The sequence below is a fragment of the Citrus sinensis genome, chromosome 5, assembly GCF_022201045.2.
Source record: "Citrus sinensis cultivar Valencia sweet orange chromosome 5, DVS_A1.0, whole genome shotgun sequence".
NCBI classification, from domain to species: domain Eukaryota; kingdom Viridiplantae; phylum Streptophyta; class Magnoliopsida; order Sapindales; family Rutaceae; genus Citrus; species Citrus sinensis.
The window spans coordinates 29,574,326-29,598,890 of NC_068560.1; the positions used below are offsets into that span (position 1 = coordinate 29,574,326).

Below are 24,565 nucleotides of genomic sequence, written 5' to 3' on the forward strand. Positions count from 1 at the left end.
ACTTGGACTACCCCGAGCAATGGATAGAGAAAGTGCGCAATAAAGTGAGAGAGGACGTGAAACGGTTCAAAGATCAAATTTGGTTACTAAGTGAGAACCCCCATTGGAATTTTTTAAAAAAAGTGAAGGATATGTATTTAAAAAATTATCGAAGTAATTACATGTTAAATTTATTTTTAGAAAACTAAATTAAATGTCACTAACATATAACATGCTTACATCTTGTGTGATGGTTTTAATTTTATTTCTTTTTTACCAAAGGTTAAGTTTATTTCGTCATGTAACACCCTATTTTTTTCTCGCCAAATTTAGTTTCTTATACTGATAACTTTTTTCTTCTCATTTTAAATGTGATCAAAATTTCTTAAGAAATTAATTAAATATCTTGATCAGAACGAGTTTAAAAAACGTATTTTGGTAAAATATGAAATCTCTATTAAATTGAAGCAAAACTAAAAGTATAGTAGCTAATTTAATTTATTTTATAAGTGTTAAAGGAGTGTACAAGATACTAACAAAATTTAAAAGAAGTATACGTTCCTTTTCGGAATAAGTATACTTGAGAAAAAACACATAATAAGTATACCTAAAGAATAATTGAGAGTTATAGAAATCTAAGCAACAAAATGGGTGCTAATAGTTTAATAAGAGCAACATAAGAGGTTTTATAAGAGTTTTGAAGGGGAGCTAATTGTTTAATAATTGTTGAACTATTTTGGTTTTGTTAAATGAGAGATTACCAATTTTCCCGTATTGCCTATTTTCAAATACATTTTTATTTATATTTATTATAAATTAAATAAGTGATATGAATAGAAACACTTGGGTTTTTGTAGTGATTATATATAATTTCATATTGATTCTCATTATTGTTTGTTTTACTATCATACTACAATTTAATACGGTGGATCCGGATTGGTTTAAAAATTCATATAGAATTATAAAGCCTAGTGAGATTTTCATGGAGTTGAGACATGTGCTCGACAGAAACCTTGTAGCATTTTGATTCCGGAGAGAAACACCTGGGGGTTTCAAAAACCACCCGTCATGTAGTAATTGACGACGAAGTTATTTTCAGCCAAAGCATAATCTATGTGAGGGAGTTGGGTGCTTGGACATGGGCGAAGTACGAAGCAACATGTTGCAAGAGATCACTTGCCATAAGTTGGGGTGACCCGAAAGGTGAAAAGATACAATACAACCAAATTACTAATGTGATGGAGTTCCTCATGCAATTGGCGAAACGCATAATCTATGTGAGGGTGTTGGGTGCTTGGAAATGGGCGAAGTACGAAGTAACATTTTGCAAGAGATCACTTGTCCACGGGTTTGATGTACTTTTGCAAGAGAGCACTTGCCATAAGCCGGGGTTCAAGAGAAGCGAGCCGATGATATATAATTGTGTCCTTAGCTGGCCAAAAATGTTGTGAGCTTAATCTATTATTTATCAGTTAAGTCACTTACTATTGGACGGACGATGAGTGGAGTGCTTGCCCAAATGTTGTAATTTTATTTGTGTAACTCGTCGCATTGTCCTCCTAATTTTGTTTATTAGGGTTATCAAAACTATTCTTAATTTGTAAATCCAACCGCTTTGGGTTGGGGAGCAGACATTAAACACAATAGATGTAATTGATAGTTGGAGATAAGGGGTGGGTATTGCGGGATTTAAATTTAATGTTGAGCTTGACTTTTTGTTATCATTTTAGGAATATATATTTGGTAGTTATTAAATAAAAATATGAAATTAATTAAATCTTAATTTTATATTATTGTACAAGCACATGTGATAGAAGATTATGGAGAATTGATCATAGGTGAACTCAACACTATATCCAAATCCATGCATTGGTTTATTTGGGTTGTGTTTTGAAGATGCATGTACCTTCACATATGTTGATTGAATTATAAAAGAATTCAGTGGGGCAATTGCATAGTATTCCTATTATGAATTGAGAGGGTACTTTGAACTAGACTCTATTGAAAATATATAAAACGATGATATTTGAACACACCAATCCTTTCATGAGAGAGTGGATTGTTTTTAGTTTTTAGTAAGGATAATTTTTTTAAATGATTTAAATTGATTGAAAATAGGATTGGAGAGCATGAGGTTGAACAACACCATTGAAAAGGTTTAAAATTATGTGGATTGGACCAATCCAATCCAATCCAAATAAATTTTATGTTGCAAAATTAAGTCTCCTTAATTAAATAATAAAATAAGTCATTCTGTGATGTTGTTATACACCCAATACAAGAAGTTAGCTAGAGCACAAGCTAATCAACTCAAACTACACTATAACCAAATGAATCCCAATACAAGATATTAGCTAGAGTGCCAATTAATTAATTCAAACTACATCATGATAACAAATGAATCAATCACCAGCCACGATTAATCCCGGCAATTCAAAAAATTATTCACAACTTGTATTAATGCTCCTTGAAACAAAGAAACCAAATGCAGACAGAGTCGGATGCAGTTTCAGATAAATATTGGACTAAGAAATGTTATTATTATATATTTTACGTCCCAATAGTGGCATAGATATGTATGGTTAGATGCAATCAACCGTTCACAAAATTATAATTTGATTAGGATAATATTTTAATTTTAATTATTTAAAATTCAAAATTTTTAATTTTATTGGTGATTTAAAATATATATATCAATTAATTAAAAATAAAATTGTCTCCATTAACCTTGAATATTACCTATTAGTTATTACGTAATCAGTCATTTATCTACTAATTTAAATCAATGGTGATGATTAAAACATTTAAATCCAAAGGTTCATAACAAACTCATTATTAATGATGAAAAAATTCATACATTATCATAGAAAAATCCTAAAAGTAGTATGTTTTAGCTACACTAATTTCTTTCAACCCAAAATGTTTAATTACTAAATGGTGTCATTTTACCAAATAATTAACCAATAAGCAATAAGAAGATGGTGAGAATGGGCTACAGCTGGACTTTGACATATGTTAAATTAAATTTTGTAAATATATTGTATATAGTACCAATGAAGAAGAGTAAGAATTTTGTGCTATAAGTACAGTAATTGACATAATTACTGCTATAGTTCTGTAGAATATATTGTATTGCATCGTATTGTTGTAAGGCAAATTAGTAAACGTCAAGTTACCACATCAACAAACAAGATCCTGTAAGCATTGCCAAGGCAGCAGTATACCCATTGAAAGTAAGCACTTTTTGCCCACTACTATTAATAAGACTTGTTCCACCTTCGTTAATGTACCTCCACACATTGAAGTCCCCTGCGCAATTAACACAGTTGCTCAAAATTTATTATAATGAATAAAAAAAACAATATTTCGCTAACCATATTGGAAAAATTAATTACATGTATATACCCCTTTGGCTGGTGTAGCTGCAACCAGAATTGAGTGCTTTCCTTATGTCCTTAACACTTGCCTTGTTGTGGAAATTGAAGTTCGATAATAACTTTTCAACGCAATCAAGCATGAGCTGTGTTTCCCCAAAGCAAGGTCCATTGCAGAATAAATCAGCGGCTCCAGGAGGCACATTTATGTTTCCACTTTCATTCAATCTATATTCCTTATCACAACCGGCTGTATAAATCTGTGAAAAACAAAATCAAGAGAGCAAATAGCAATTAATAATATATTTAAGCAAACTAAAGAACCAGTTTAAGAGATTAAATATCACTCACAAATCTATCATTGAAACATAAATAGGCTTTGGCAAGTGCTTCTGCCGGGTTGTCGGCTGCATATGATCCTGTTCATGCATGAGTTATGAATAGCTTGATGAGAAATGAAAAAAATATGTATACTGAATGACTAAAGAGAAGAAGCACACATAGTGTTACAAGGTAACCATACATATACACATATATGATGATAATGACCTGAGAAGCAGCAGCAGCAAGATATGGCTATGAAGATCAAAACGGACATGATGAATGAATTTGGTTTTGGCAAAACTGAGTGTGTCATAATGATTAAGAAGCTGTAACCCCTAAGCAATAAGAAATATCTGCTAGTGGGTGGTGAAGATTTATATAAATGATAACTTTATGAAACTAATAGTATTGGCGTTACGGATTTGTAGGCAACAAAAGTTGTCCAAGAAAGTACTAAACCACATGTCACATGCCTGTTTACAGTGGAAATTGAGCTGATTAAACAATATTATCAAGGTTGGTTGATAGTTTTGATATATGATTAGCAGCAAATGGTTGGAGACAGAGAGAGTGAAGTTGGTGTGTGTAAGTCACCAACTTGCACTTGCTTTGAAACTTTATGACTTTCATTTCCTTTTCTAAGTGTTGGAATGGAGAAGCGGATAAGAGCTTTTGTCTGTCAAAATGGACGTAAAAAATATAAAAAAAAATTAGTAATCCGAATTGGAGATGCGGGGTATCGATCCCCGTACCTCTCGCATGCTAAGCGAGCGCTCTACCATCTGAGCTACATCCCCATGCGATAACGATTTTAAAACAGTTATTTTAAAAAGTTACACTGTTTAATCAATGTCACCACCCACAAAAGGAGCAAAATTTTGCTGTGTGGGAGTTAGTTTGAGGCTGACACGCTGCACAATGCAAAAGGATTGGAAATCTCGAGTCTTTTTAATTTTTATCATTTTGCTAATAATTTTTTTATATATTTATTATAAGAAAATTTTCACAAAATAAATAAATATAAAAAAAAATTATTATTAATTTTTTTGTTCATATCAAAACATATATTTTTTGTTTTTAATGCTTAATTTTTTATTTAATTTATATTCATGTAATTTATTTAATTTATAATAAATATAAATAAAAGAGTAATTAAAAATAAAGGTAATATTATAAATTTATGCTATCAGAGGGGGTTTTTGACCATTATAAAAACAGAAGGGGGGTAAATGATATATGTTAACTATCAGAGGGGGTTTTTGACCATTATAAAAACAGAAGGGGGGTAAATGATATATGTTAATTATCAGAGGGGGTTTTTGACCATTATAAAAACAGAAGGGGGATAAATGACATATGTTAATTACTGTAGGGGGAAAGTGGCAATCCCCCATATTCTTACAGTAGGATTTTAAAGGCTTCGTTACTTCTATCTGCTCAAGACTTCATCTCCACTCTTACATTTGTTTTGCTAAGTTTCCATTCACCATCTTGCTCATTTCTCCAACGATCATGCTCGATGGTTGCAGACTTACTTTTCTCATTAAATGGTCTGAGATACATCACTGGATGTTATCTGGCAATTGCCGAAATGGCATAGGCAGACGATAACACAGTTATAAATGGTTGATATGAGAAGAAGGGATGGTTGCCAAAGTCACTAACATAAAGTATGGCGGTGCTATGATAGAACCAATAGTCAGAATTCAACACACTAATCACCAATTAAAAACCATAGCAAATCACCAAATGGTGGGCCTAATATTCGGGTTCTCATTAACAAAAACTCTGGGAATCTACAGCGAAGTAATTGCTAAAAGATCATTAAAAAAACACGAATTTAAGTAGTTTTAGATGTTGCCCTCATTATCAATAAAGCACAAATCACCAACCATTTTAACGTCTAACCATTAATTTAAAGTCTCGAAATAGCATGGACGTTGCATGTTTGTCATTTCATAGGCGAAATGGGAGAATACAAGAATCTCCAGTTCGTAAAGGAAACGCATCAACCTCAATTCATTGTGTAAACAACATATAAAGAAAGAACCGAACAAATTCCACTTCTTGCTCTACTTGATGTACTGAGACAGCCACTTAAATCCCTCTCCGTAACCCATTTTGCGGACAATGCTGCACATGAATACCTCAAGGGGACGAACGTTTGAATCAACCAGATTCACCTTACCCTTGCCAGTGGTGAAGTTGGTCAGTCCAAGGTGATATCGCAACTCATCTTCTGACGCAGCATATGGGATATCAATTTTGTTGCCCAAAATAAGGAATGGAACATTGGCCAAGGATTCATCTGAAAGAAGGGCATCAAGCTCCCTTTTCGACTCAGCAAACCTCTCCTTGTCATACGCATCTACCAGGTACACAACCGCATCAACCTTCACAAGAATATTATACATTATTCAGATGATGCTTAAGAAAATCAGATAAACATATAATATTCCAGATACAGGATGACCAGTAGCTGCAAATAATGCATCAATATACCGAACATTGCCCAATGCTTCTTCCGGTAATTCAATCAATCTACATAAATATCAACACAATGGCAAGCCAAAAATATATGTATGGTGAGGCACTATTAGAACACCTTTTAGAAGACAAAAAGGTACTATCAGCGAACTCCCATTTTTATTTGTTCTTTGCCTCCCATGAATCAGAATAATCACATAAACCATTATCTGGGATTAATGGAGGCAACAAAATCGAAGGATGTACTTCATTCAACAATTGAAAAAAATATCTTGGTAAATCTTTCGGATTCTACCGGCGAAGCAACTTTGCATTTTCACAAAATATTTTCCATAACACCTATATTTTCAATTTAGTGGTAATGCGTTATCATGCAAAATATTAATCTTTTTCATTTGATTTCCTCCATCAACAAAACGAGATAAATCTGAATAAAATTAACTAGATACTACGTACAATTCCAAATATCCAAAAACAAATCAACTCCGTACGCTCATTGACATTATTTGATTCTACCACCCTATTTACAAAATTTAATCACCAAAAAATTCAACTTTCTAAAAATCTCTAAATTCAATTTTCTTTGTTTTAAATGAACCAATTACCTTGGCGTAGTAATCTTTCCAAACTCTACGAGCAATCTGATGCCCTCCCAAATCAAAAGCCTTAAACTTGATTTTCCCAATACTCAGTTCCTCCGAAGTGGGATGTTGTGTTGGTTGATGTTGCACTAATCTCTGATTGATCACAAAACACACAATAGAAAATAATCAGTTTTAATCCAAATTAACTATTAATAAGAAAAGATGCCCACAACAAAAATTATAATTACCTCATCTTTCAACATATGAAGCAGCGTCGTTTTACCGGCATTATCGAGGCCGAGAAACAAGATCTTGGCCTCTTTTTGCCAGAGCCCAAGAGATGCAAGAATCCCATAAAACCAATCAAACAAAAACATGGGTTTCTTTTATTACTCCTTATTTATAATGAATCTATCAAAAAGATCGAATTTTGGCTGAAATATGATGAATCTTTGAGATAATTAGGAGGAATCAACGAGTGCGTGATACCAGCAAAACCTAAGAAGGAAAAAACTAGAAATTAAGAAGGGGAGTGAGAAAGAAAATTATATACGTGCATGCGTGTGTGGCACCATTGCTGAGGTGGCGAGTGGTGACTGGCAGAGTTTGCGTTTGCGTGGTTGGACCAATGAGATTCAAAGAGATTGTGGTAGTTGGGGTGCGGGTAGGTGAGTTTGGACCGTTGATGGAGATTTCAACGGTTGGGATTTGTTTGGTGCATTTATTTGTTTGCTTTTCTTTGACTAGTGGGAGGAGTGCGATTTTTTATCATTCATTTTGTTGGTAAGATTAGTTTATAGACGCGACCATTTTCAGATGATTTACAAGAACAATTCTACTAATATTTTAATTAAATTTTATCGAGACAAGTGTAATTTATTGTGTTTTGATTTTATCAGCCCAATATTACTCCTTAATTCATGGGATTTAAATTTGTGAGCATTAAACAAAACTCTCATAACAGTACCTTTCTTTTTAATGAGAAAAAAATTATTAAATGAGAAAAAAAGGAGAATAAGAAATACAAGTTGAGCGACGAAACGATATTTAAATAACTCAAGTAATTTTAAAAAAGTTTTTTCGAATGCAAATCAGTAGATCAGCTCTATATGTGAAAGAATTACAAGATAATCTTAAATTTACCAAAAGTCAGCAGCTAAATTCACCTCTTAGTAAATATGACAGCAGATGAGTTCATAGATTTTATTTAAAAAAAAAAAAAAACTCTTGTGTAGCGTAGGAATAAGATATTTTATTTGTATGGGGAAAAAAATTCAGGTTGGAATAGTGAGGAGTGCAGATATTTCAATTTAATAAGAGTACTTGTTATTTATCATTTTCTTCTTTCCTTTATGGTGTAGAAAATCTCAATTATCATAACACACAAAGTTATAAAAACGAAATTTCAATAATAAATATAAAAGGAGAAACACAACAGCATCAAACAAATTGATCGCGTTTGATGCTGTATGCTCCACTTTATGATCCACTTTTGGGACACGTAAGCCTCTCAGATACCAAGTTCTAACCTCGAAGCCTAAAGATTCATCATTATTGGTCCTTAATTATTAGTTTATCAAAGTAAGATATTGATTTATTTAGTTTATACTCTAATTTAATAAGTTAGATTTGTGCCCGATGTCCATTATCTTGGCACAATAAGTCACTCCAAGTATAATGGCTATTCTTGATTTTCTTATAGATTTGTTAATTATCTTTGGGGAAGATCAAAAATCCTAATTTGAATATAATCTTTAGATTCTCTTTTGAATATTATGAAGAGAATCATTTAACCCAAAATAAATAAATAAATAAATAAAACGAAGCTTCGACAGTAAATAAGTAATCCGCATGGTAACTTCAAGTCACACATTAGGCTTTGTCGAATTAAAACTTAACAACTGCGAAGAAACAATCGATCTCATCAAACTCACATCTATCTTTTTCTGGTGTAAATAATGACTGATTGACATTGATATTATACCAAGTGTTACGTAAAAACTTCAATGAGACCCCACGTTGCATGTGAACTTATTCTTATCCATTTTGGACTTATCATGGCCATGATTTTCAATGCTTAAATGACAAAAAAAGGCCAAATCAAAATAAAACAAGTACCCAGAGATAAACAGCCCATTGTCTAAGAAACCACCAAAAATAGGAGAAATTATAGAGAGCCCCCCAAAACCCACAATATCGCCAATAGATTCATCGTCAAACCTCTCTGTCTCTCTATACACATATATATGTATATATATATATGTGTGTGCGCGCTCCTGCATCACCCATCTCACATCATCCGAAAAATCACAAGCTAAAAGTGTCAAACTCTTCTTCTTAAGTTTCAACTAGTTTCAGCCTTTTGATCAGAGCAGAGATCATGTCAGTTGGTGACGCGGCGGCAAAAGAGAGGAAGATCCTCGTGGCAGTTGATGAGGGTGAGGAGAGCATGTATGCTCTCACCTGGTGTCTCACAAATGTGATTTCTCCAAATTCCAAGGATACCCTCATCCTGCTCCATGCTCAGGCCCCCAGAGCTGCTTACACTGCTTTGGATGGCACAGGTATTTTCCCATGGTTTAATGACGTTTGGATCCCTTGTTTTTGACAAAATCACAATTAAGGATAAGAAAGGCGTGTTTTTCAATTGTTTCCATTCTGATCAGTGAGTGATTTTATTGAGTGGCGTGTTGGTAATTATGATTGTGCCTCAGGGTATTTGTTTTCAACTGATATCATGTCAACGATGGACAAGTACCATAACGACGCTGCTGACCGTCTGATCGAGAAGGCCAAGAATATGTGTAAAGATCATGTTAACGATGTGAGTGCGAAGGGCTTCGCGTGCTTACATACATATCCAGGATACAATTGTCTTTTTAAACTATAAATCTGACTGGACGAATTTGCCCCTGGCGTAGGTTAAGGTGGAGACGAGAGTTGAGTCCGGTGATCCAAGGGACGTGATTTGCGAGATGGTACAGAAGCTGGGTGTGGACGTGTTAGTCATGGGTAGCCATGGCTACGGTTGGTTCAAAAGGTTAGTCTTTATCTTAGCAAAACTAAAACATCTATTTTCAAAGAGTCAAATAAGATTAATTTTGCATTATTTCTTGTGAATTGACTAGATACAATATAATTTTTTTTTTTAATTTGGATTTTTTGGGATGGCAGGGCCTTCTTGGGGAGTGTGAGCAATCATTGTGCACAAAATGTGAAGTGTCCCGTCTTGATCGTTAAGAAGCCCAAATCCAACAATCTTGGAAAGTAAATAATCTGCTTTTGTTCTTGAAAATTTATGTTGTGTATTGTATGATATAACTTCAAGATTTTTCCCTTTTTGTTGCAGTGTAAATGTGTGTACGTACAAATAAAATCTATCGACTATGAGAAGTTTGTTTGTGAGGTTTTTTGGTACAAAAGTTTATCAATTTAAAATTTAAGTTATATTACTTCAAATTTGGATTAAGAAAAATTAGTTGTGCATTTCTCGATATGCCATGCTACTTCCTGGACTTGAATTTGTAATCGGGTGCGACACCATATCAGGGTTGAGGATTTCAAATATTATTAGACTAGTAATTGAGATATTTTAAAAAAATGAAAAATTTCACGCGAGTCTTATATCGAAATGCTATAAAAATTTAGAAAGTGTTAAAAAAATGGATGAAGAAAGGAAGCAAGGGAATTTTTACTATAGTTATGGCAACAGTCTACGAAATCTTTTTCTATTAAATGTACCCTACACAACCAATAATTCCATGGATTCAAAAACACAATAGCTTTTAAGAAATTCCAAATCGCAAACGTTTTTAAGTTGTGAGAAAAACATGGTAAATTTAGCCATCTGTCACATCCCAACCACATTCAAACACTGGATTATGCCACAGTGTTGTGATCAATTTAGATTCTGTTTAGTAAAAGATTTAAAATGATTTTGGTTCCTACTTTCTCTCTTTTGACTTCAAATATCTTAGCCCATTTTGCGCATGGAATCTCTCTCATTTCTCAACTTGATTCATTGGTCACAAAAAGAGGAAAAAAATACACAAGATTGCTAAGCTAGCAAGCAAGAATAATGTAAGTTTTGTTTTACAAAACATATTTGTATCATCCTTCTTATTCTTTGTTCTTGCTTTCATGCAAGTTAGCAAATATGTGACTTAATATTCTAACTGCAACGACAAAACAATGCAGATACTAAGCAGAAGAATTAGCCATGAAGTTGAAGCTTGATCCCAAGAGGCTCTGCCCAAAAATTGTTCTGAGGCCTCTCTGTTTTCTCATTTTTCTAGTAACGTCCTCTTTAAACTTCAGTGCTGTGTTATGTTTAATTTAGTCACAAATTTGCTGAGAAAAACTTAATGACTTTGCAGGGATTTTGCGCTTTTGGAACCTTAAAAATATGGTTAATGACCATTAAAACTGCGCATGAAATCAAGCAAGAAGCATCTGGAGTACTCAACAATTCCTTTTCGGAGATTGAGACAACTGCAAGACTGCTACTTCCTCTAAATTCTTCTGCTTTCAATCTAGCAAGATCTCTTAGTTCGTATCTAAATGGAACAGAACTTTCATTTGATACCATTCAAACTAAGGTTTATGAGTTAATCAATTTGCTCTTGCAACAACTATTGAATTAAGATGGGACGGAAGTTTTACTAATGGCGTCTTTAATTTTGTTTTATTATGTTCAGGTTGCACCAACATTGTTCTTGGCACTTTCAACAATTCCACACTTGTCACTAGTTTCTTATTTGGGACTAGATGGCCTATCGTTCTCATATTTCAATGATGGAGACCAAACTCTTGCGGTGTATTCCAACAGTTCATTTGCTGCAAATTGGTACACTCAGCCTGTGAATCGCGACACGGGGATGTTGTATGGCAATGCAATTGCTTCAATACCTATTGTTTCTGCAAATGCAAGTTGGTTTCAAGAGGTCATAAATAGTACGAACGGGTATTCTTCGTTAGTGACGGGATTGAACAAGGAAGAAGGTAGTATATTTCTTCATACTTTTGCTATGGATGGAACCGGTTTTATTTCCCTTGGCTTCCCAGCAAAAGTGGTGATTGATCTTTTTGCGGCGTTGGACTTTCATGGAGGAGATTTGCATTTGGCTGCTGCAGATGGGCAAGTTATTATACAGACGAAACTTCAGAACACTGAAATGGTGATATATAATAGTACTCTTTTGCTGCAGAAATTGAATGATGATGATTCTCCTGAAGGTTCTATTGCTAATCATTCATGTGTATCCGATAAAGGAAATCCAACTAAGTTTAATATGAAAATCATGGGAAAAAAGTACATTTTCTATTGCTCCACCCTTCAAATTGCTGGAGTCCAATCGGTATGTCCTTGTTGCTTGTATGTTTGTGCAAGAGAGCTGTTCAAAATTTACCCTTTGGAAGTTTAACGCACTTGCAAATGTATGATTTTTTTCAGGTATATGTATTGGCTTATGACAGTAATGGATTGGGAAGCCTTGTCAGCAGAAACAACAAGCTATCACTTATGCTTCTTGTGCTTATGTTTATAGCTGGAGTAATCTCTCTTGGCCTCTTCATAATCTTAATTGCAAAAGCTGCAAAGAGAGAGATGTTCTTATGTGCTGCCCTAATCAAGCAAATGAATGCGACAGAACAAGCAGAACGCAAGAGTATGAACAAAACTTTTGCTCTTGCCAAAGCAAGCCATGATGTCCGTGCTTCTCTTGCAGCAATTATCGGTTTGGTAGAGCTTTGTCATGAAGATGCCAATCCTGGAACTGATTTAGCAGAAAATTTGGGACTGATAAGAACTTGCTCGAAGGATCTACTAGGTCAGTTTGCTCTCAACTTTCCTTGTTCTCAAATGGGTACTGTATATTTAGTCATAAATTTGCCTTGTTTGTTTAAAATGATTCAGGCATATTGAATTCAGTCATGGAGATGAGTAAAATTGAAGCTGGAAAAATGGAACTTGTAGAAGAAGAATTCAACTTGGCTCAATTACTTGAAGAAGTGGTTGATATGTACTATCATGTGGGCATAAAGAAAGGAGTTGATGTTGTCCTTGATCCTTGTGATGGCTCTGTTCTAGGATCATGCCATGTACGAGGTGATCGCGTAAAACTTAAACAAATTTTATGCAACTTAGTTAGCAATTCCATGAAGTTTACATCGGAAGGTCATATCTCAGTTCGCGCAGCAGTAAAGAAGAAGAGTTTCAAACAAGACATCATTGCTTCTAACCGTAATGTTATCTCAAAGTGTTTATCCAAGTTGTTTTTCAGGAATAAGGAAGGTTTTGATGATCTAGATGCCCTTCATTCAGTTGAGCGGAATCCCAATTTACTGCAGTTTGAATTTGAGGTGGATGATACGGGCAAGGGGATTCCTAAGGACAAGCAGAACTCTATTTTTGAAGAATTTGTTCAAGTTAAGGAAACTGCTCTTGGTCATCAAGAAGGCCTTGGCTTGGGACTTGGTATTGTTCAATCCATGGTCAGTGAGTAAGAAGATACCTTGTTAGTTTAATATCCTGTTGTTTGGTCTATATTCAAAATCCTGAATATAGCTTTTCAGTTGAAATGTTGATATTGTGTTTCAGGTACATTTAATGAAAGGAGAGATAGCAATTGCAGATAAAGAGCCTGGAGAAAGAGGCGTTTGCTTCAGGTTCAACGTACTTCTGACTGTAGTGTGTGAACGCGAGCGTCCTGACACTGATGAAGAAGATCCTAGAACACATAATGACTGGCCTCAAACAGGACTTCATCAGCATTTTGCATCTTTTTGGGGCTCTGCAGCTAAATCCGAGGGATCTCATATGATACTCTTCATAGCCGGTGAGGAACGCAGAAGAGTCCTGAAGAGGTACATAGAAAATAGCTTAAACATTAAAGTTACAATTGTGAAACAAGAGAAAAATCTCCATCAGGAGCTGAGAAAAGTGAAGCGAAAAATGGATCCTTCCAGTATTGGTTACGCCGAAAAGCCTGAGTCAAGTTTAGTTGATTCCTTAACCATGTCTGCATCTAGCAGTTCTGATACAGGACATCATGATGTGGCACTAGACATTAAAGATGATTATGACAATGTTTCCCCACATTCTAAAAAGGCCAGCTCCAAATGTTTATCGAGCTTCACGCTGGTAGTGATTGATGCAACTGCTGGTTCTGTATCCGAATTGGTCAAAATTCTTGCCAACTTCAAGAGAGACGTACCTAGCTTGTCATGCAAGGTTGTCTGGATAGATAATTCAGTCATACGCAATGCTCATTCCCGAGAGTATAGGCTACTTCCTATATGTGATCATGTCATAAGTAGACCATTTCATGGTTCTCGTTTGATTGAAGTGTTGAAGCTATTACCCGAATGCAAAGGTGCATCTCAAAGGAATTTCCCAAAGTTAAAGATGGAAGCATCATCTCAAGAACTCCAGCATTGCACTGACCCGAATCCTTTGAACAAGTTGAAGAGCTTCGGGGCAGAGGCCGGAGCTTCTATTTCATCACATTGCAGCTCACTCCAACAAGTAGCAGCACAAAGTGATGGAAAATGTAGTGAGAAGCCATTGAATGGGAAGAAATTTCTGGTTGTTGAAGATGATGCTATAGTGCTTAAGGTAACTAGTGCTGTTCTCGGGAAACTTGGAGCAAAATTTGAAGTTTGCAGAAATGGGAAAGAGGCCTTTGATCATGTATGCAAAATTTTAAGTGATTTAAGGAAGGAAGGAAAGGCTCTGCCTTATGATTATATTATGATGGATTGCGAGGTAATTCTACAAACTTTATCTCAAAAGCATTAATCTTATTTGGGGGATAATAATATCTGGGATACTACATGTATTATAGTAACTTGTAATTTTTATTTTTATTTTTTTCCCAACTCGACAGATGCCTGTAATGAATGGATGCGAAGCAACGAGATTGATAAGAAAAGAGGAAGAACAATATGATGTTCATATTCCAATAATAGCATTAACAGCTCATGCAATGGCTGGAGTAGCAAGCAAGATTGTTGATGCTGGAATGGACTTTCATTTAACAAAGCCATTGCAAAAGGATAAGTTGTTGGATGTCGTCAAATCTATTGACGAGAAGATGGAAAAACAATAAAGATAGTTGACACAATTTTGTTCATTTCTTGAATTTTAATCACAGCCACAAAGCAACCATTGCATAATGGTTGCTCTGTACGTACAAAAGCATTGTTAATAGTGAAATTTCAATAAGAGTCCATCTGGTTCTTGCTTCAGTTTTTCTGGGTTTTCTTTCATTTAATTCGCTGGGTATTATACATAAAATAATTTAAATATTTCTGTAACTAATTTAAATTATTTAATACTATATATATATATTAATTATGTCATCCACTTTAGTACGTAAACAGTTTGTCATACGCAGTCCATAAACCTTTACAACATGTCATCTATGATATAAATTTTTATTGACATAGAATAACATACGCTTCTCTTTTTCTCACTACCGAGTTTTTGCTATTATCCAAGGTATTGAGATTGCTTCATCTATGAGTTGGTGTTTCAATTGGCATGAAAGTGATTTCTCATTGTCACTAGCCTGCCTTCGCAGCCCTTGTTACCAACCTCCCTGGCAGCTTCGAAAAAATGGTGATATAAATGAAAACCCACTATTCCATTAATTTAAAGAGATGCAATGTTTAGTTAGTAACGGTGAGTGAAAAAGGTAAACTAAATTAAAAGAGAAATTTATCAACAGAAACAAATATATAAATTAAAACCTACTATTCCATTATTTACTTGATTAAGAAGGCTTAATTAACCACAAACACAACACAACACAACACAACACAAACAAGACATAAACTTATTATTAAAAAGACATAATGTAACATAATCCATTTTCTGTAAACAAACTCATAGTCTTATTCCAAAGCCTCCTCATTATTTAATACTAAGAACCACGTCGGATACTTTATTTTCCCACATTAACTTTCACAGGTTCCTCTTCCTTGACGACGCTCACAGCTGCTGCTGCTTCTTCTTCTTTGACCTCAGTCTTCGGAGCACTCGACGCATAAGCAGTTCGTGCAGGAGCGACCTGAGATGCCTTCACATTGTGGTCGGACTCCTCTTTCTTTGGGGCGGTCTCCTTCATTGGCGTCGAGTAACCAGAACTCGACACGTTGCTTCTTGAGCAACATCCTTGACCATAAGAAGCCTTCCTGTCACACATCTTGGTTTTCAGCTTTCTTGACGATTCTTTTTGTTTGAGAAATTAACCTAACAACTGCTCTTAGAATGTAGAGATCGAAGTGAGCTTTAATTTATAGAAGCATTCGAGACCGCTGATGTTCATTCTCTTCATTAAACATTAATGCTGTGAGGATAACATTAATTTCGATGATGAATCCCAAGCGTTGGAATTAAAGATTACTCGGAACCATATATATGCATGAACCTTTTAATAATTAAGTTCATCAATTTTTAAGCTGTGCCAAGAACATTTTGATGAAACCTCATCCCCCAGAACTAAAAGATTGTATCTATTCAAATGAGTGCCTATTAGGCAAGAAGATCATTTGTCCTCAAAAAGATCAGCGGCTACCAAAACTTCTGTTTACACGCTTATTAGTTTCTAACTACATTGGGTTCCTAAATTAATTAGTCAATGTATATATATTTAGGTGCACGTTGATGAGGTATATATAACTTATTAAACTTCACCAGCTAATTGAGTAATACCATACATTGTTCTCAGAAAATATGAATAACTTCCAGCTAGCCAACAAGTAGCTTCTATGAGGAAAATATGAAGAAATGAATGCAACGCACCCACTTTCCAAGTCCATGAATTGAAGTATTAAAACCCCCACACATTCGAATAGTGATATATCAATATTCTCACTAATTAATATAGCGTTGATTAAATGAATAAAGAAATATATTGGCCCAATAAATTATCTTTGAAATTATAAAAATACATTTAGGATGTGTAGGGATGGCAAAATAACCCGGACCCGGACGAACCCGGATAATCCGGGCCGGGTTGAACCCACACCGGAATATAAAAAAATCCGGGTCCGGAATAAATTTTAATAACCCGGATATATCCGGGTCCGGGTTTAGGTTAACCCGGACATCCGGAATCCGGACCCGGATATTTAATTTTTATATTATTTTTTAATTAATTTTATTGATTAATCTAAATATGTTATTGTTTAGAAATGTATTAATTTTTTATTTTTAGAATTTTAGAAATTAATATTGATTCATTGATCCGGGTTCAAAACCCGGAATCCGGAAACCCGGATTTTTCCGGGTTGAACCTGGACCCGGACCCGGGTGAAAAAATCCAGGTTAAAATCCGGGTCCGGGAAAAGAAAATGGTATCCGGGTCCGGACCCGGATTTTGCCATCCCTAAGGATGTGTTTGGGATTGAGGTGTTGTAGTTACAGCTGTTGTGGAAAAAAAAATTTAGTATAAAACAAAAGTTAGTAATATATAATAAATATAATATTTAAATAATAATTTTGATGAAATTATTAAAGATATAATATATTTTCATTATACAAGTGAAAAATTATATCAATATAATTTTCAATTTACAACAGTTAGTATTTACTAAACACTTTAGTATGTCCAACTTCAATCTCAAACGCACCCTTAATTTACTTCGTTTTGAATTCGATTGAGCAAAATGGTAAAATACAGATCTTCTTTAAATTAACTTCCGTTACTTAAAAGTTTATTAACCCTGGACCTGTGTCGTATTTCTATGCTCATGAAGTTTTAAATGTGTGGAAATGACAATTTTCAATTGTCGGCTATTGAAATCACACAGATTCTCATGTCCCAACAAAAGACTTTCCAATGCAAGAGATACAGAAAGACACCCCCAAAAAAAAAAAAAAAAAAAATTTGTAGAACTGAGAAAGACAAATAAATAAACATGGAACTAGTAAACAAGCAAATTGGGCGCATAAAGCTCCAATGTCCAAAGTATATTAATTTGTACATAATTTCTAATGTAAAATAATTAACTTTGAACTAATTTTATTTAAACTATTGAATGAGTTAATGATAAGAGATGTCATCTCTGTGTTTAATAGACATAAACGACATTCATACAAGTTATTCTTGCATGCCACCTATGTGGTAAATTTATAAACGACAATATATGGAAAAATGTATGATACGTCATCCATGCCTTGAATGTACAAACATTTTGTCATACACAGTCCATAGACCTTTACAACATGTCATCTTTGAGATAAATTTTTATCCACATAACATTACACAGAAGGCCAAAGATTTATTCTACTTCTCTTCTCCTCTCCACCAAAATTTTGCTATTATCACAGCTATTAAGATTGCTTCATCTATTAATTAGTCTTTTATTTGCCTTAGCAGCCCTCATTACCAACCCCCCTGGCAGCTTTGAATACAATGGTTGAATTGTAAAAGCATAATTATCAAAATAAAATTTCATTGCAGTCATATCTATCGCGAGCGTAATACAGTAGCAGATACATTAATTAATTTGGGCGTTGCTTATGTAAAAGTCTGCATGAAAACTCTTGGGAGTTCTCTAAGTATTACTTTTTATGATAGATTTGTAAACTTATTTCTTCAGTGTCTTTTTTTTTTTTAATTGTAATTAATTTCTCAACATAACATGATACAAATTCGCAAAATACTTACTGGTTGAGCAGTTAGCATCTACTCTCTTCATGTTTTGGGCATATTTCAATACGATTGCTTTGCACGAGTGTGTTTTACTAATATTGATACAACCATCACACTTTTGTACGAACAATTTATTAGTGAGCCTCTAATTGATTAAACAATAAATTGTGTTTATTTTAGTGATCATAGACTAAAAATAACAGAAACAACTATTTTATTAATTACCTTATTGAGAAGGCTTAATTACCCAAAACCAACACAACACAACACAAACAAGACATAAACTTATTGTTAAAAAGACACAACATAACATAATCCATGTAAACAAACTTATTGTCTTATTCCAAAGCCTCCTCATTATTTAATACTAATTAAGAACCACCTCGGATACTTCATTTTCCCACATTAACTTTCACAGATTCCTCTTGCTTGACGACGCTCACAGCTGCCGCTTCTTCTTCTTCTTCGACCTCAGTTTTCGGAGCACTCGACGCATGAGCAGTTAGCGCAGGAGCGACCTGAGATGCCTTCACATTATGTTCACACTCTTCTTTCTTTGGGGCGGTCGCGGTCTCCTTCTTTGGTGTCGAGGAACAAGAACTCGGTACGTTGCTTCTTGAACAACATCCATAAGAAGCCTTCCTGTCACACATCTTGGTTTTCAGCTCTTTCTTGACAATTCTTTTTGTTTGAGAAATGAACCTAAGAATTGCTCTTAGAATTTTGAGAGCGAAATGAGCATTAATTTATAGAAGCATTTGAGACTGCTGATGTTCTTTCTCTTCATTAAACTTCAATGCTGTGAGGATAGCATTAATTTCGATGATGAATCCCAAGCGCCGGAATTAAAGATTACTCCGAACCATATGCAATGAACCTTTTAATAATTAATTTCATCAAATTTTAAGCTGTGCCAAGTGCCAACAACATTTTAATGAACCCCATTCGCCAGAATTAAAATGATTGTATCTCTTCAAATGAGTGCCCATTAGTAAACAAGATCATTTGTCCTCAAAAAGATCAACGGCTACCAAAACTTCCCTTTGATTTGGTGCTTGCGTATGGCCATTCCCTTATAAAATTATAATTTCCTTTTCTAGTTTGTTGACTCTGTAGACATTCTTGCAGCAGTGTTAACGAAAGATGCAATCTTTTCTGTTCATTTTCAATTGCTTAGTGCCGGCCACGAACCTTGCAAGTTCATGGATTTTACACCCTACACATTTTGATTTTCTTAACCATCCTCTTAATAGTTTCTATTTAATTGGGTTCCTAAATTAATTAATCCAGGATTATATTTAAGTGCATGTTGATGAGGTATATATATAACTTAATAAACTTCACCAGCTAATTGATTAATGCCATACTTTGTTCTCACAAAATATAAATGATTTCCAGCTAGCCAACAAGCAGCTTCTATGTTAAGTGGTACTGAATATGGCACAATTACTCAAATTAAGACCGAGTAATTCGATCCTCAGCCGGTCAGTCCAACTAATCTAAACTAACAAAGTATAAAGATGGATTTATGTTTAAGAAAATGAGAGCAACTGTAGAAGAAACTTGTATTAATTATGACCAAAAAAGAAAAATACAAATGGTTATTACGAAACTGAGGTTGCTTTGAACAAACCTGCAGCAGCAGTGGTGAATGATCGCCTTACAAGTTACAAATTAAAACAACAAAGCACTAGACTGCTCGACCATATCTTAATCCAAAGGACACAAGAACTCATCAGGCCTTCTCAATAATAACGATTCGTTGCATCTATATGATCCATTATTTGCCACAGAGAAGGGAACATGCTTCTTCACAACATTTGATGAATAAGGAACTGGCTCCCCGGCTGCACTCCTCGTAGTAGCATAGGCACCAATTTTCAATGCATTCAACGAACGAACCGGGGAGGGCGCAGGAGGCGGTTCGGGCTTCTTCACAATTTGTTCATTCTGTGGGGAGATTACAAGAGTTTTGATCTTCTTTGGTGAGTTCAAGCATCTTTTTGAACAACTACTACTCTTTTATTGCATCTTGATTCTCAGATTCTTTAATTTTCTTTGAGAATTCTTGCTCATATGAAGAAATGAATGCAACGCATCCACTTTCCAAGTCCATGAATTGAAGTACTAAAACCCCACACATTCGAATAGTGATATATCAATATTCTCACTAATTAATATAGCGTTGATTAAATGAATAAAGAAATATATTGGCCCAATAAATTATCTTTGATATTATAAAAATAAATTTAAGACTTCATTTTGAATTCGATTGAGCAAAATGGTAAAGTACACATCTTTAAATCAACTTCTGTTGCTTAAAAGTGTATTAATCCTGGACACGTGTCGTATTTCTATGCTCATGAAGTTTTAAATGTGTGGAAATGACAATTTGCTATTGTCGGCTATTGAAATCATACAAATTCTCATGTCCCAACAAAAGACTTTCCAATGCAAGAGATACAGAAAGACACCCCAGAAAAAATAATAATAAATAAATAAATAATGTAGAACTGCAAAAAACAAATAAACAAACATGGAACTAATAAACAAGCAAATTGGGCGCATAAAGCTCCAATGTCCAAAGTATATTCATAAATGTGTCCATAAAAAGCCCACAATATTTCAATCCTCTTTGTTCTAAAAGCTCAGATAGTTAAAATGAGATTTAAGCAATGATCGGCCACACAAATTTTAAACGCAGCCTTTCTTTCTACTCTTCAGGTCACTTTCCTAAAGCATAAACGTCCCTAGAGCTGAAAATCAAAATAGAAAACAGAAAAATTTTGGAGCATCTTTACGCCCAAATTCTCGGGGCTTATCATAGCATTTTCCCCTACAGCTCATCCTGCAGATCACACAAAAAATGGATCAACGCCTGGATGCATAGCAATAATTAAGAATATTCAGATGTATCAACAAGTAGGAAAACCTACATGTACATCCTTGTCTGCGTCTCCGCTGCTGGAGTCTGATTTGGTTTCAGTATCAGCATCATCATCATCTTCAGTGTCATCGTCATCATTATCCTCAGCCTTAAAACAAGATTATCAAGATTAGGACCAAAATGATTGTCATTTCATCACTTATATCACACTAATTACAGTTGATAGAGACTTACATCAGAATCAGGTGCGTCCTTTGATTCCTGTTAACCACATTTCAGAAAGTTAGCATAACTGGTAACACAGAATAGAATCAAAAAAGTTTTCAACAGATAAGTTTTCATCTAGGTAAATGATTATGTCTTTGGAAACTCAGCTAAGTATGCTAAAAACCCAATTCCAAAGAAAAAATAAAATGTGCAACAAAGTAATTGAGCAAAAAAGCACCTCCTCCTCTCTCTTCTTCTCGGCCTCATCAAATGCTGCCTTCTCGGCCTGCAAAAACAATAGGTCTCCAAATCAAATACTGAGGCTTGTAAGTATCAGTTATGAGACAGATTTGATGAGGAGAAAACAATCATACATCCTTATGCTTTCCCCATGTTTCTTCGGCCAACTTATTGGCATACTCTGGATCATCACTAACCAAGACATTGTCAAACATGGTTCCAGATTTCACCTGACACATTATTCACCTCAACAGTGAGAAAACTTTAGCCTCTATGATAACAATTAACACATAAGCAAAACAACAGAGATAATCACCTGCCACAACTCAATGCCAACATACTTCAAGTTGGGATACACATAAAGGTCTGGGTCATCCTTGAAATCTATAGAATATCAAAACCATAAGTAACATTTAGCAAACATCCTAACAGTACATAACAAAAAGCCAATTGAAGCAAAGGCATGTCATAGTAGTATATAGTTCAAGAAAGAAGATAACCTGGGTTGTCAATCATTGGAGCCTTCCACTTGCCCTTGTAATTAGGGTTCTTAATTTTCTGCAGAGGCAAAACACAGTTACAAGATAGCCAAAACCATATTTACATGGTTCAAATTAATCTAGAATTTTAGTAACCTTTGGCTTCCATGGACCCTTGTACTCTGGGTTAGGGATGGTTGGAGCTGTCCATTCACCATCTTCCTCATCATCCCAATCATCAGGCTACAACAACATACCACCTTAATCAGTACAAACTCTTCACAAACTAAAGAAAAAATACTTTTAACAAATTGAAACCCAATGACTACCTTCTTGGCATCAGGATCTGTTATCTCCTTTGGAATGTCATCATAGCCCTGTTATCATAAAAATCAAACAAACAAAAAAATGGTGAGCAGGCACATGGATAATCATACAAGAAACTGTTAATTTAGCATAAGCACTAGAAGGTTCAAAATCAGGGGATTTTTACCTCTGGCTTCTTGTCTTCAGGATCGGGAATATATTCTTTGTCGTCCCAGTCTTCAGGCTGCCAGCATATTCTAGAAGTCAGGATCTTAACTCATGAAAACAAAATCAAAAAGTAAGGTATGTTATAAGGGCAATTACTTTCTTGGCGTCAGGATCCTTGATGGTCTTTGGAGGGAGGAGATCCCAATCAGAGTACAAGCTACCAGATTGTTTCTCCACATTGTCAATGAGGATGCTGTAAGTAGCATCTGGACGGAGGATGAAAGTATAAACATGAGTGAGTTGGTCAGTCTCACATGGTACTTCCTTCTTGATCAATTTGTTTGTTCCATTGTAGGTAAGAATGGCATGCACTTTCTTAGTGCTATAACCACAGATATCTGGTCCAAACATGATACTGCAATCAACCATATAACACTCAAATCAACACAAACTGGTCATATATAATGGCAACAAAGTTATAACCTAACAGGGTAGCTTCCTGTAACCTGTAAGGGGTATCACCACCAAATTTCTTCTGATCAACTTCGCCACTAAGCAACTTCATGTAGCCACCACCACAGTCAAGCTTCTGTTCGTGCTTAACAGAAAACTGGAACACGAGTGTCTTGTCCTTGTTGCTGAATTCAGGGAATTCAGCTGAAATAGCATAGAACCTGTAGTCTTCACTAGTTTGAATACCTGCCATCCAACATTGTACCAACAATTAACTTAATGCATCAAGATTAATTCATAAACTAGAGAATCCAAATAAAATCTTGGGCTATAAGGACCACCTTTATCATTCGGGTCCCCATTCCATTTCCCAGCAGTGTAGTTCCATTCTCCAGCCGTGTTCTCATCTTTCTTCCAATCAGATGTAACCCACCGGCTTTCCCATCCATCTTTTCAGTATCACCATGTTAAAGCACATCAATATATATATTAAAAAAAAAGTTAATAAATTGCCGTTTTACACTAACTAATATTATCTCAAAACATCTCCCGTTCTTAAGAATATGAATTTAGCATTCAAAATTTTAACATTTCATCAATTAATAAAAGTAAATGGGAAAATGGGAAGCAATTTGAATTTTCGTTCTTAAAAAAGTAAATTCAATAAATAGTACATAACATTAACATTTCATCAATTAGTCAAATATCAATCAAATCATTAATCATTAATCGTCGATCTTAGAACTCACAAAGAAATTAAACAGATCAATATATAAACTAAGCAAATGATCACACATTATCATTTCCAGATCAAATCAAATCGATGATAACTAAACAGTCACAGATCTAATCAGTTTTAAGTTCATTTCTAGTCAAAATTACGCAAGTAAACGACACGCCGTTTACTGTCATTTTAGATCACATCAAATTTCGTTGAAAAAAGGAACCGATCTAGAAATTTAAAAAATTAAAAAAAAGGACCCCACTTTGGCTGAAAGTGGATAGAGGAGCAAATAGTTACCGTCAAAGCGTTCTTCGAAGAAGACGTGAGCAGAGGCAATTGTCAGGAAGATAGTGAGGAGAGTTAGAGAGAGAAAGCTAGGGTTTAATTTCGCCATTTTTAGAGCGAGAGAGAGGAAGTGCTCTGTAGAGTGAAGTGTGAAAGAGGACTGAATATATAGAGGACTTTCAGGACGAGATGACGTGGATCCTTATAATGACGCGGACGAATTGGAATATGCCATTCGGAGATCGAGTGTCATTGTTGTGACGTGGGAAGGAGGGATTGGTGATTACCACGAATCATAGAGGGTACCCAGTACTTGACACGCGGCGTGAAGATATTGGTGTACGGCAACAATGAAGGATTGTTGTCCCGTACGCAATTAGTATTTTCCTATTTTAAGTTAAAAGTTTT

General features: G+C 34.8%; 6 protein-coding genes and 2 non-coding genes across 8 annotated transcripts in view; 3 read left to right on the forward strand and 5 right to left on the reverse strand.

Annotated features, from left to right (window-relative positions):
• Positions 1-24,565, forward strand: part of LOC102619578 (uncharacterized) — a 57,055-nt gene that overhangs the window by 17,202 nt on the left and 15,288 nt on the right. The window lies entirely within an intron of this gene.
• LOC107176303 (uncharacterized) lies at positions 2,993-4,040 on the reverse strand. Its single transcript, XM_025095872.2, has 4 exons — positions 3,903-4,040; positions 3,705-3,772; positions 3,385-3,613; positions 2,993-3,288 (listed from the first exon to the last, which is right to left on the reverse strand). Exons 1-4 carry the CDS (start codon positions 3,988-3,990, stop codon positions 3,152-3,154), a joined length of 522 nt encoding a protein of 173 aa, XP_024951640.2. The 5' UTR covers positions 3,991-4,040; the 3' UTR covers positions 2,993-3,151.
• Positions 4,402-4,474, reverse strand: TRNAA-AGC (transfer RNA alanine (anticodon AGC)). The gene has a single exon. It is a non-coding gene; the product is annotated as a tRNA-Ala (tRNA).
• Positions 5,551-7,265, reverse strand: LOC102617360 (GTP-binding protein SAR1A). Its single transcript, XM_006472119.4, has 3 exons — positions 6,997-7,265; positions 6,770-6,901; positions 5,551-6,070 (listed from the first exon to the last, which is right to left on the reverse strand). Exons 1-3 carry the CDS (start codon positions 7,123-7,125, stop codon positions 5,750-5,752), a joined length of 582 nt encoding a protein of 193 aa, XP_006472182.1. The 5' UTR covers positions 7,126-7,265; the 3' UTR covers positions 5,551-5,749.
• LOC112497779 (small nucleolar RNA snoR83) lies at positions 6,254-6,380 on the reverse strand. The gene has a single exon (XR_003064762.2). It is a non-coding gene; the product is annotated as a small nucleolar RNA snoR83 (small nucleolar RNA).
• Positions 8,903-14,995, forward strand: LOC102617654 (histidine kinase CKI1-like). Its single transcript, XM_006472120.4, has 11 exons — positions 8,903-9,312; positions 9,463-9,572; positions 9,670-9,788; positions 9,923-10,828; positions 10,946-11,042; positions 11,125-11,346; positions 11,446-12,105; positions 12,201-12,576; positions 12,663-13,240; positions 13,347-14,513; positions 14,635-14,995. The coding sequence occupies exons 5-11, from the start codon at positions 10,968-10,970 to the stop codon at positions 14,854-14,856; spliced, it is 3,300 nt and encodes a 1,099-aa protein (XP_006472183.2). The 5' UTR covers positions 8,903-9,312; positions 9,463-9,572; positions 9,670-9,788; positions 9,923-10,828; positions 10,946-10,967; the 3' UTR covers positions 14,857-14,995.
• LOC102617935 (universal stress protein A-like protein) lies at positions 9,129-10,019 on the forward strand. The gene is made up of 4 exons (XM_052441341.1): positions 9,129-9,312; positions 9,415-9,572; positions 9,670-9,788; positions 9,923-10,019. Exons 1-4 carry the CDS (start codon positions 9,129-9,131, stop codon positions 10,017-10,019), a joined length of 558 nt encoding a protein of 185 aa, XP_052297301.1.
• On the reverse strand, positions 20,955-24,337 carry LOC102618403 (calreticulin). The gene is made up of 14 exons (XM_006472123.3): positions 24,170-24,337; positions 23,490-23,597; positions 23,202-23,394; positions 22,852-23,110; positions 22,715-22,771; positions 22,551-22,598; positions 22,378-22,464; positions 22,243-22,300; positions 22,059-22,126; positions 21,877-21,972; positions 21,741-21,788; positions 21,530-21,556; positions 21,345-21,443; positions 20,955-21,256 (listed from the first exon to the last, which is right to left on the reverse strand). Exons 1-14 carry the CDS (start codon positions 24,264-24,266, stop codon positions 21,245-21,247), a joined length of 1,257 nt encoding a protein of 418 aa, XP_006472186.2. The 5' UTR covers positions 24,267-24,337; the 3' UTR covers positions 20,955-21,244.

Bases quoted from the DNA above. Each gene is read 5' to 3' on its own strand.
- LOC107176303 (XM_025095872.2), bottom strand. From the start codon at position 3,990: ATGACACACTCAGTTTTGCCAAAACCAAATTCATTCATCATGTCCGTT. The intron at 3,773-3,902 runs GTCATTATCATC...ATGCATGAACAG, and splicing joins TTGCTGCTGCTGCTTCTCAG to GATCATATGCAGCCGACAAC. The intron at 3,614-3,704 runs GTGAGTGATATT...TGTTTTTCACAG, and splicing joins TATGTTTCAATGATAGATTT to ATTTATACAGCCGGTTGTGA.
- LOC102618403 (XM_006472123.3), bottom strand. From the start codon at position 24,266: ATGGCGAAATTAAACCCTAGCTTTCTCTCTCTAACTCTCCTCACTATC. The intron at 22,772-22,851 runs GTAATTGCCCTT...ATATGCTGGCAG, and splicing joins AGGATCCTGACGCCAAGAAA to CCTGAAGACTGGGACGACAA. The intron at 22,599-22,714 runs GTAAAAATCCCC...TTATGATAACAG, and splicing joins CTGAAGACAAGAAGCCAGAG to GGCTATGATGACATTCCAAA.
- LOC102617654 (XM_006472120.4), top strand. From the start codon at position 10,968: ATGAAGTTGAAGCTTGATCCCAAGAGGCTCTGCCCAAAAATTGTTCTG. The intron at 11,043-11,124 runs GTAACGTCCTCT...ATGACTTTGCAG, and splicing joins TCTGTTTTCTCATTTTTCTA to GGATTTTGCGCTTTTGGAAC. The intron at 11,347-11,445 runs GTTTATGAGTTA...TATTATGTTCAG, and splicing joins TTGATACCATTCAAACTAAG to GTTGCACCAACATTGTTCTT.
- LOC102617935 (XM_052441341.1), top strand. From the start codon at position 9,129: ATGTCAGTTGGTGACGCGGCGGCAAAAGAGAGGAAGATCCTCGTGGCA. The intron at 9,573-9,669 runs GTGAGTGCGAAG...CCCCTGGCGTAG, and splicing joins GTAAAGATCATGTTAACGAT to GTTAAGGTGGAGACGAGAGT. The intron at 9,789-9,922 runs GTTAGTCTTTAT...TTGGGATGGCAG, and splicing joins GGCTACGGTTGGTTCAAAAG to GGCCTTCTTGGGGAGTGTGA.
- LOC102617360 (XM_006472119.4), bottom strand. From the start codon at position 7,125: ATGTTTTTGTTTGATTGGTTTTATGGGATTCTTGCATCTCTTGGGCTC. The intron at 6,902-6,996 runs GTAATTATAATT...GTGATCAATCAG, and splicing joins TTCATATGTTGAAAGATGAG to AGATTAGTGCAACATCAACC. The intron at 6,071-6,769 runs GTAATTGGTTCA...ATTCTTGTGAAG, and splicing joins GGAAAGATTACTACGCCAAG to GTTGATGCGGTTGTGTACCT.